General features: G+C 44.6%; 1 protein-coding gene and 1 pseudogene across 1 annotated transcript; one reads left to right on the forward strand and one right to left on the reverse strand.

Annotated features, from left to right (window-relative positions):
• LOC119333608 overlaps positions 1–2982 on the forward strand; it is a 17162-nt pseudogene extending 14180 nt beyond the window's left edge.
• Positions 2983–4229: 1247 nt separating this feature from the next.
• Positions 4230–10151, reverse strand: LOC119330999. The gene is made up of 4 exons (XM_037604156.1): positions 9946–10151; positions 5391–5472; positions 4789–5155; positions 4230–4686 (listed from the first exon to the last, which is right to left on the reverse strand). Exons 1-4 carry the CDS (start codon positions 10035–10037, stop codon positions 4571–4573), a joined length of 657 nt encoding a protein of 218 aa, XP_037460053.1. The 5' UTR covers positions 10038–10151; the 3' UTR covers positions 4230–4570.
• Positions 10152–12030: the final 1879 nt, after the last annotated feature.

Below are 12030 nucleotides of genomic sequence, written 5' to 3' on the forward strand. Positions count from 1 at the left end.
GATACCCTACCTAAGGATGCCTTGGAATCATCTCTGACAAACATGATGCCTATATGCAATTATGTCATGTATGATCATAGTCATATACTCCCTCCGTCCACGAATAAGTGTGCATATAGAAATTTTAGGATATAAGTAAAAAATGCATTGAGAAGGTGCAAACCACCATCTCTTTCATCTTTAATTACCCCACCCCCAATGAGCTAAAAACTGAGGAGACCATATGTTGAATGTTATTGGTCTTAGCTACCGTGTGATGAGAGAGAAGCATTTTCTTTGACTTTAAAATGCACTGAGAAGATAGAAGTACACTCTTTTATGGACAAATTTAGAATGCCAAACGCACACTTATTCGTGGACGGAGGGAATTAATCGACACACAACTATAATTTGGTCACCATGTCATGTTATTTATTATGGAGAGATGTCACTAGTGATACTAAGGATCCCGGTCCATTCATCCATATTGCCCTCTCTCTTTTGCGGTTGCATCAACCTCTGTCAAAGCACTTTCGTTTCTGTTTATAATCTGAAGTTTTATTTATTTTATTGCAATTATCACCTCCCAACACAAGTTGTATTATCTCCTTCCGTTTGGTGGATTTTTATGAGATAGTGTTTCAGGCTGGCATCGCTGCGGACCTGCCGTCGTGAATCAGATTACTGAGACTGATTGCCGTTTCCTCTGCCTGTAGGCCGGACTTCACTGCTTTCGTGAATCAGATTATTCAAGACTAAGAGAGAGCGAGCTTGCCGCTTCCTCTGTAGGTGAGAACCAGATTCGTTATTTCACTTTTTCTCTACGATTCCGCACCGGCCGGTGCTACTGAATATGGAATCTGGTTAAACGTCAACTGGCTAGCACTATACCTTTCAAAGAGCTCAGACGTCTTTACATGGAACGAAATTTGCTTACTGGAAATCTTCCTGAATCAGTTGGAAATCTTTCCAACTTGTTTGTCTTAAGCTTGTCTCAGAACAAACTTTCCGGATCAATTCCACTTTCTGTCGGTAAACTGAGTCAACTGAGTGAGCTCTATTTACAGGAAAATAATTTTAGTGGCCCTATCCCAGGAGCTTTAGCAGGCAGCAAGAAGTTAGAAAAACTAAACCTCTCTTATAACAGCTTTGGTGGGAGAATACCAAAGGAGTTGTTTTCTCTTCCCTCCCTTTCCCAGGGATTGGACTTGTCCCACAACCAACTCTTTGGACAGATACCTCCGGAGATTGGCAGCCTGAAAAATCTTGGGCCACTGAATATTTCCCATAATCAACTGTCTGGACAAATACCCCCCACTCTAGGTCAGTGCGTCCATCTGGAGTCTCTTTCATGGGAAAATCCCTCACTCCTTCATAAGTTTGGGAGGCATCATTGAGATGGATCTATCTCAAAACAACTTATCAGGTGAAATCCCTGACATCTTTAAGTTCTTTAAGTCTATGAAGCTTCTCAATTTGTCCTTCAACAATCTCGAGGGTCCTGTACCAGCAGATGGAATATTTCAGAATGGAAGAAAGGTTTTTATTCAAGGGAACATGAAGTTATGTACCAGCACGCCATTGCTACGGGTGCCATTTTGCAATGCAGAGGCATCCAAACAATGGAATAGCTCCAGCATTCTCAAGATAGTAGGATTTACAGTTCTTTCTTTGGTCCTGTTATCATGCTTTGCAACCATTATTTTGAAGAAGAAAAAGAACTTCAAACAAGCAGCTCATCCATCCTGCAAAGAGTTGAAGAAGTTCACATATGCTAATTTAATGAGGGCAACAAATGGTTTCTCATCAGATAACTTGATCGGTTCAGGAAAATATGGGTCTGTGTACAGAGGTAGAATTGAATCTGAAGAACATGAAGTTGCCATCAAAGTTTTCAAACTCAATCAACTCAGAGCACCAAAAAGCTTCATTGCTGAGTGTGAAGCATTGAGAAATACTCGTCACAGGAATCTTATAAGGGTGATTACTGCATGCTCAACCATTGATCCAACAGGACATGATTTCAAAGCTATTGTTCTTGAATATAGTGTTAACGGCGACCTGGGAAGTTGGCTCCATCCAACAGTCCATGAGGATGGTCAGAGAAGGCCATTGAGTTTTGGTACAAGAATAGTAATAACAGTGGATTTCGGGTTGGCTAAGTTCCTGCATAGTTACACTTCTTCGGACATTCATACTTCTACAAGCTTAGTGGGGCCAAGAGGATCAGTTGGATACATTGCCCCAGGTAATATTTTCTAAATAGAAGATGCTTTGTTTTTAATTAAAAAGAATGCAAGTTGTGTTAATTGATTGTTTGAATGACTTACGCATACTGCAGAATATGGATTTGGGAGCAAAATCTCCACTGAGGGCGATGTATTTAGCTATGGAGTCATCATCTTAGAAATGCTAACAGGAAAGCGTCCAACCAATGAGATGTTTAAAGATGGCCTGACCCTTTACAAATTTTTTGAAAAACCATTTCCTCAAAAGATTGAGGAGATTCTAGACCCTAGAATAGTTCCAGGTTATAGAGATGAAGGTGAAGATGCAGGCGGTGATTTAGACTGGGAAACTCAGCCAATGGTTGCAATGAACTGCATCATAAAGCTCATTGAGCTTGGGTTGTTGTGCTCTGCGGAGACACCTAAAGATCGGCCAACTATACAGCACATATACAACGAAGTTATCACAATCAAAGAATCATTTTCAGCATTGCAGAGCTGAGGAAAAGGAAAAATGCATACGATGCCTTGAAGAAGACTAGTTTACGTTTCCTGACTAAAAGTACTTCTTTTGTCCAAAAGGAAAAGTCTCTTGTGAAGCTTTTCCTAGCCTGCCCCTCCCTTGTATCTTGTGATTTTTCTTTTACTTTGCCACACCGAACCGGCACCACTGTAAACCCTACCTATCTTAATAATACTCCCTCCATCCCAAAATATAGTGTGCCCGCGCTTCCCGAGGTCGAACTTTGACCATAAATTTAACGAACGAGACCGATTGCGGCGGGAGAAAAAATTACATAATTAAAAACTTCTTTTGAATACGAATTCACTGATATAACTTTTGCTCCCACCGCAATCGGTCTTGATAGTTAAATTTACGGTCAAAGTTGAAGCATGAGGATAGAGGAAGCACTACATTGTGGAATGGAGGGAGTATAATGAAGCAGGCCAGCTGCATTCGTCCAATTTTTTTTTTATTGTGTATGCAAACTTGAACCAACCTAGCTATATGGGCTGGTTAACCTCCTAACATTCCTAAACCAGGCTGAATCACACCCTAAGGTCGTTTGGCATGGCTGTGTTAACGGGGTGGATTCAACACAACGTGGGTTTGATGGATTTCCAAGTTTGTACTGTACATACAACATAACCTCATTTTCACTGACCTGGATGGATGTTCAAAGGGGCAGTGGCTGCTCTGAAACCTTTGGTCGAACAGGTGGTGGGCGTTCATGCCCATCCAGGGCGCCGCTCGCCGTTGGACCTACCGGCAAGCACACCGTTGGTGGAGGGCGCGAGCGCCTGGTAGGCCACCGGTCTTTCTCACGGTCCGCGCCCAACCATCCTGCATCTAGAAGCATCCTCGAAATCGGGTTCAAGGTCAGGACTCAGGATTGAAGACAGCAAGAGGGTAGTAAGTAGTAGTAACATGCTGCGAAAGCAACTACTACTACGTTACGTGAATGTTACAAACGGAAGAAATTTCAGGCTGGTTGCTTGGCCACTGGCGGACTAAAACCTCGAGTGACAAATAAGTAGTAGTACGTACTCCTGTGTCCGAAAATACGGCTAGATACATTTTCTTTTGTCCATTTTGATGGCAAGTATTTCCGGACAGGGGGAGTATGTCAGCACGCATATCTAGATACATGTATGGCCAGTCTCGGTTGGGACGAGTCCATCCATGCCTAGCATAGCAAGGAACAACATGCTACGTACTACAAGTGGATCGGACCGACGACTGACTCCAAGAAATTCATTCAAGTCGTATCAATCCCAGAGCAGAGCACGCGCTCATGGACGATGGATGTCAACGCCCCATTTCCCATCGAAACGTATGTTGACTGCACGCAGTCTATGTTCTTTTTCCTCCGAAAAGAACTGCACACATGTGTACTGCTTAAGAGCAATTGGGCAAAGATCAATAACGTACGCACACTCTCTATAAAGAAATATAAAAGTGTTTTCTAAAGATCTAAACGCTCTTATATTTCTTTACGCACGTTGTACGTACATCATACCTCTCAAAACGAAAATCTAACGCACACCTTTATTTGTTGAAGTGGATTGGAACGGTACAAAGATCAATAATATGACAGCACTGAGATTACATGTCCACAGAGGTAACACGGCAGTAACCGCAGCAAGCATTTGCTCGTAGCACCTGAACAGTTGGCAATAATTCAATATTCTTCCGGAAGAGGAGGGCTTCTGCAGTTCGTACGGTGGGTGGCTGATCAAGGAGTACACGTTGAAGTGCCGTAGGCGAACTCTGATGACTTGCCGGTGTCTTTTTTTTCTTTTTCTTTTTTGAACCTTGAGGAATGTGGGAAAGGCTCCCACTGACTTTGTATTATTAGCTGTTAGAGAGTCTTCTTGCCGGGGTCTTTAGCGTCTATATCCATAGTTCCAGGAGGTTGGCGTGGCGGACCATCGCGGGTAGATTCGCGCGGACCTTTAGGAACTGCAAGATCAGGATCTTCGCAAACTTTCTGATCAGGATGTGTTTCCGGAGAAGGCTCGCTAGTCACAGGAACTCGATGTTTAGAAATCACAATTGAGTGCGTCAGCAGCAAGTTACCTGGAGCGGCTGGAGGCTGAACGGCAGGATCAGCAGCCGGAGTGGCAGTTCCTGGAGCCGCAGGCGGAACGGCGGCGGAGGAGGAGAAGAAAGAGCTCCGATGTGGCTTCCTGTGCGACATGAGCAGCAGCAGGGAGCGCAGAGACAGAGACGAGCGTGGAGCAAGTGCCATCCCCATCCCCGTTAGCCAGGCAAAGGAATGGAGACCGAGACAGAGTCTGTAGTGGTTGCGTCGAAATGAAGTCGATCCGTGATATGGCTGCCTTCGAACCAGCCGCTTGCAGGGGGTTTTATGCATTTGGAGATCAGAAATGTTGTAGGTCAACGAGGCGCCTAGAGCTACCTCTCCCAATGATTCCTCCATTAACTAATGCATGACCATCAAAGGTAGGAAAGTAAATGACAGAAAAAGGGGAAGATGTGCGTTCATACTTCAGCCAGCTACCATGCCGTTCTGACTAAGTTGCCTGTATGGGTGTTCATGCATTCCGATATCAGGAATGTCAAATCTCGCCGAGGTATATTCCCGGGCGGCGTGCGTGACGACTTCAAGAGCTACATGTTCATTATTCATCAAGAGAAAGCGTGCGTCCACACTGTACCTCAAGCTGCTGTTGGAGGGTGGCTGGGACAATTGCAATGTAAGCAGAGGTTGGAGGCATCGTCCTGCCGGGCTGTCCCTGTCTGAGAAATGAAAGGTCAAATCTGTTAGCGTCCAAATGCATGCACACAATATTAGCAATATTCTACAAGCCAAAATCTGGTCCAAAAGCATGTGGTCATGTATCATCCCAGTTCCCACCGTATCGATCGTTGACCGTGAAGTTGCTGTCTAGAGGGCTTAGCTACTATCCCTCTCCATAGTTGAGTGCTTAAACATCCTCTTACAAATCAGAGCTTTCATCCACATACTCCTGCAAACAATAACAATGGCGTCTTCGGGTGTCTTGTTTCCAGGTTTTGTTTGGTTTCTATGCCTCTTTGCCTTCTTTTGCTGCCTGACATTAGCCACCTGCGGTGAAACCGAAAATGATAGACAATCCCTCCTTTGTTTCAAGTCCTGGCTCTCGGGTCCAGCAGGAGTTTTAGCTTCATGGAGCAACACGTCCCTCGACGTTTGCGAGTGGCATGGGATCACCTGCAGCATGGTGTCCCCTCGTCGTGTGATTGCGCTGGACCTCCAGTCAGAAGGCATCTCAGGCTCCATACCACCTTGCATTGCCAACCTGACCTCTCTTACAAGGGTGCAACTGTCAAATAATAGCTTGAGTGGTGGCATACCATCAGAGCTTGGCCTCCTGAGCGGGCTCCGCGACCTCAACCTCAGCATGAACACTTTGGAAGGTAACATCCCGCCTGAACTCTCTGCATGTTCGCAACTCCAAATCCTTGGTTTGTGGAACAATTCCCTCCACGGAGACATCCCACCTAGCCTTAGCCAATGCAAACATCTTCAAGAGATTAACCTTCGCAACAATAACCTGCAAGGAAGCATCCCTTCTGCTTTTGGAAATCTCCCTAAGCTGCGCATACTAGTTCTCGCTAGCACTGGACTTACCGGCAACATACCTCCGTCTTTAGGCAGCAGCCCTCATCTCACATATGTCGATCTTGGGAACAATGCTCTCTTAGGGGTCATCCCAGAGTTCCTAGCAAACAGTTCATCTCTTCAAGTACTTAGACTCATGAAAAATAATTTTACTGGAAAACTCCCAAGTGCTCTCTTCACCACTTCTTCACTTATTGCTATTTGCCTCCAACAGAACAGTTTTGTTGGTTCAATACCTTATGTTACTGCCACATCTCCCCCAATTAAATATCTCTACTTAAGGAAGAACCATCTTTCAGGAATAATACCTTCCTCACTAGGTAACCTGTCCTCCCTGGTTCATCTTCGCCTTGCAGAAAATCAGTTAGTTGGGAGCATCCCAGAGAGCTTAGGTTATATTCCTACACTAGAGACATTGACCTTGGACATAAACAACTTATCTGGGCCAGTCCCATTGTCTTTATTCAACATGTCATCCCTCACAGTTCTTGCCATCGCAAAAAACTCTCTTGTCGGAAAATTACCCTTCGACATCGGCCACACGCTTCCAAATATTCGGAGATTAATACTATCAGAGAACAGTTTTGATGGGCCAATCCCAGCCTCTCTTCTCAAAGCTTACAGCTTACGCATGCTTCACCTGGATAATAATAGGTTTACTGGATTCATACCATTCTTCGGTTCACTGCAAAATTTAGAGAAACTTGATCTGGGGCACAACAAGCTAGAAGCAGGTGATTGGGGCTTTGTCTCTTCACTATCAAATTGCTCCAGGTTGAGTATGCTGGGGCTGGATGGAAACAACCTCCAAGGGAAATTACCAAGTTCTATTGGCAATCTTTCCAATAGTCTTGAGTCATTGTGGCTAAATAGCAACCAAATTTGCGGGCCTATACCACCAGAGATTGGCAACCTTAAGAGCCTCAATAATTTGTACATGGGTAACAATCTTCTCACTGGAAATATACCACCAACACTTGGGAAACTGCACAGAATGGTCTATCTATCCTTTGCAGAAAACCGGCTTTCCGGGCAGATTCCAGATACTATTGGCAATCTTGTCCAGCTGAGTATGCTGAAATTGGATTGGAACAACTTTAGTGGAAGGATACCAGCAAGTATAGCACATTGCACTCAACTCAGTATACTCAACCTTGCTCACAACTCACTAGTTGGGAGTATACCAAGCAAAATCTTCAAAATCTCTACACTTACTGAAGAGTTGGACTTGTCACACAATTACTTGTCTGGAGAAATGCCTGACGTCGGCAATCTGATTCATCTTAAGAAAATGAACATGTCAAATAACAGGCTGTCTGGCGACATACCATCAACTCTCGGCCAGTGTGTGGATCTGGAGTATCTTGAGATGCAAAGCAACTTCTTTATAGGAAGCATTCCACAGTCTTTTGCCAGATTATCCAACATAAAAAATATGGATATTTCTCAGAACAATTTGTCCGGAGAAATACCAGAGCCTCTCAAATCCTTGAAACACCTCCAATACCTCAATTTATCCTTCAACCAGTTTCATGGACCAATTCCGAGAGGTGGTGTTTTTGACATTGCTGGTGCAGTATCAATTGAAAGAAATTATCATCTGTGTACAAGCATTCCAACAGGAGGTATGTCCCTTTGCTCTGCACTGGTTGACAAGAAAAGAAAACACAAGTCATTGGTTCTTGTCCTAGAGATTGTGTTGCCCATTGTTGGTGTCACTATGATCATTATGTCATGTATTGTGATAATTTATCGGAAGAAGAAAATGCAAGCCAATCTCCATTTGCAACATGTCAATGAGCACACAAAAAAGATATCATATGAAGACATTGTAAAGGCGACAGATAGATTCTCTTCTGCAAACTTAATTGGTTCTGGATCATTTGGAAGGGTTTATAAGGGCAGTCTCCAGTTTCAAGAAGATCAAGTTGCCATCAAGATTTTTGACCTTGACATTTATGGAGCACATAGGAGCTTCGTATCAGAGTGTGAAGCCCTTCGTAATGTGCGCCATCGAAATCTTGTAAAAATCATTACTTCATGCTCTTCAGTGGATCATACTGGGGCAGATTTCAAGGCCCTAGTGTTCCCATACATGCCAAATGGTAACCTAGAAATGTGGCTACACCCGATGGATCATGAACATGGTGAAACAAATACTCTGTCATTAAGCCAAAGGATTAATGTGGCCTTGGATGTAGCATTTGCTTTGGATTATCTTCACAACCAGTGTGCATCTCCAATTATACATTGCGACTTGAAGCCAAGCAATATTCTTTTGGGTCTTGATATGGTTGCATACGTCACCGATTTCGGCCTAGCAAGATTTCTGTTCAGTGCACCAAATGCACATCAAGACAGTTCAATAAGTGTCTGCCACCTAAAAGGATCCATAGGATACATTCCACCAGGTTTGATAAGCTTATTCTCAAAAGAAATTAGTTTTATTTATAGAGTTGTCCAAATAATGATTATCCTCTAATTTTATTGTGTTCGCAAATGTAAATGCAGAGTATGGCATGAGCCAACAGATATCAACTAAGGGTGATGTCTACAGTTTTGGAGTGCTTCTGTTACAATTGATAACAGGGTGCAGTCCAACTGGTGAAAAATTTAGTAATGGTATAAGCCTTCATGAATTTGTTGATAGAGCATTTACAAAGAACATTCATGAGGTCGTTGATCCCACAATACTACAAGATGACAGGAATGCAGGCGACCTGATGAAGAATTGTGTTATCCCACTGATTATAATCGGCCTCTCTTGCTCCACGACATCACCAAAAGACCGGCCGGATATGGGTCAAGTTTCTACTGAGATCCTTAGAATCAAGCACGCGGCCTCACACATGCATGCCAGGTGAAGCAAAGATTTGGACGACGGAAACTTGCGCCAGAAGCGCATCTAAAGAAAAAAAGTGATGTAACTACCTAATGGTGTTTTCCTTTTAGGATTCAGTTACTGGCATTTCCGAACAGTAATATTCTCTTGCTGCAATAGCATTTCATGTAATTTTTCTTTTAGTTTTATTGAGTCGTAACTCTGTAAGCACCATCCAAGGGATTATTAAGGCTCAAATGTCCAATCAGATTGATTTACAATGTTTTTAGAAGGTGATTTCGGATCCGAATGAGAATGCACATGAATGCAAATGCTGGTCCTATGGGAGATTTGGCAGGAAAGGAACAAGTGCACTTTCAGGGACAAGATCGCCTCCGCACACGAGGTTGTCGCCGCAATCAATGGAGCTATGGCGCCTAGCCGGAGCTAAATTTGTTGAGACCCCTTTGGGAATCCTCCATGAGAGACTGTTAATTCTCTGGCAGCCAATAGGGCTGTAGTTTTCTTTATTTTCAGTTCCTTTCATTTTCATCCATGATCTTAGGATTCCCACGATTTTATCTTCCGTTGCTTCCTGCTAATCGCCAATCAAAGCCAGCAATTTGCTGGATCTTTCAAAAAAAAGTCTGCACATGAAATCAACAAGAAAATAAAATCCCCTACAGAGTAACTCGAACTGAGTCGAGATTCTCAAGACCCCAGCCTATTTCGCCCAATCCCCGTGGAAGATCACCCCAGATCAAGCAGACAGACATGGCGCTTGTACCTGTTCGCCGGAGAACCTAGCGGTGGCGCTGCTTCGCCCCGACTGCCGCCGGGGCCCGCTGGTGCTGCCGCTGCTTGGGCCCCGCCACGCATTGGCCCTGTCCTCGCAAGCCTGCAGGCTCCGCCGTCGTCGAAGCTCGGGCCGCCTGCAGCGTGGTCGTGCCAGCACCGGGGCTCACCCTGTTGTCTCACGGGCGAAACAGCTGTGTGTTGATTTCTACGCATACGATAGTTGTACGATGACCGATTCATCCATGTGCTGCACTTCGGTGCTTTGCGTGGAAGATGTCACACGTGTGGCATATCCGTCGGGTGATCGTGTTCAGAAAACAGCTCACATGTTTGGGTGTAGTAATGACGGCTCACATGACCCACAACTATTCATTTTGATCCTGTGAGCATGAATGCCTGTGTAATAAACTTTAGTTGTCATGTGTAATTAACTGTAGTTGTCACGTCTGCTATGCTCATGTGTCATTAAATATATTTGTCATGTGTAACTAATTGGAGTTGCCACATGTAGCCAAATCATAATTGCCATGTGTGATTAACTAGTTGCCACATATATCTGTAGTTGTTGAGTGTGGTTAAATCATAGTTGTCATGTATGGTGAATCATAATTGTCATGTGTGATTAACTAGTCGTCACATATATATAAACAACTGTAGTTGACATATATCATCGTGTGAGCATCGTGTGAACGAAGAGCAGTTTAGCCCACACGTTTGGGCAAGCGTTCTGTTGGAAATATTAGCACTTTTCCGATTAGACTCATCCACGAGTAAACAGTAAGCATGGCATAAAAGGTATGCATCTCATAGGATACCTAAGCATACTAGCACGTACAGAACATAGAATCGAACCTTCTATGAGCAGCACATATACGGCTAGCATAAGTGGTGGTAAACGAGGGATGAACAGATCAATACCCTCCGGTTGACCAGGCCAACGCAGCGGCGGCAGCAGCAGCCTCGGCGTCGTCCGTGGCCTTCTTCTTAGCGGCGGCGGCGGCGGCCATGGTGTCGATGCAGAGAAAGTAGTGGAAAGCAGAGGCGAACGGAGTTGGGGACGGATGGGGAGCAGTCGCGTCGAGACGCTCCCCAAAAACCTTATTGCCATTCTTCCGGGCAGGATCTCGAACGACAGGGTTCCGGAGGCACCTGCTCTCCCGACCAGCCGTGCACGCGGTCGTCGGGATGGGATTGCCGGAGGCAACACAGAGTGAGAAACAGTAGATGACGGCTAGGTCACGCGAGAGGGAGTTAGTGAACCGAACTAGGTTACTTCACTGGCCAGAGCCTTCTTATATAGTCCGTAAGGAAGAAAGTCGTGGGCCTTGTCGAGGCCCATGACCGAGTTGGCCCACTCCCAGCAAGGGAGTCACTGTTCCCGCCAAGGGTCGCACTCCCGGCAAGGGAGTCGACGAATCCCGGCAACGCAAGTCAGCCCACAGTCCAACGTATTGGACAGTGGCCCACATGTTAGCGACTCGTTAATTAATCCCTGATTAATTAATTCATTCCTAAGAGGCAAAAACAAGCTTCAGCTCGGCTCAATCCCGCAACCCGCAACCCGCGGCGCGCGCGTCGTGACGAAGCGTGGCGTGGCGGGCGGCGAGGAGGAGGAGCGCGCGTGTACCAGTCCTCTTCCCAAGCTCCGAATGGCAAGTGGTAGAGCAACCCTTATAAAGTGGCCTCAACTCTCCTCAAATAGCAAGGTGGGACTAAACTTTCCACCACCTGCCATCTCATACATGGGCCTTAAGATTAACCAGGGATTAGTGTCTTATATGGGCCTAAGCCCATCCATAATTGTGATGTCCGGATATTTAAGCTACAGTAAAACCCTCCTAATAATGCCATGTCATCTTTGATTACTATTGCTAAACTTTCGTTAGTTCAAACCAATTCAAAATCAATTCAAAAAATGGCAAACAACAAAAGTTTTTAAAAGTTGAAACAAAAATGTTCAGTGGTTGACGAATATTACGAGGGTAATTATAGTGCAGCAAACATATTTTTCGAAAATGCCTAAATGATTTAAAATGGAATAAAACAGAAAAGTAAATAAGTAAAAGAAAAGAAA

The sequence above is a fragment of the Triticum dicoccoides genome, chromosome 7A (genome assembly GCF_002162155.2).
Source record: "Triticum dicoccoides isolate Atlit2015 ecotype Zavitan chromosome 7A, WEW_v2.0, whole genome shotgun sequence".
NCBI lineage: Eukaryota > Viridiplantae > Streptophyta > Magnoliopsida > Poales > Poaceae > Triticum > Triticum dicoccoides.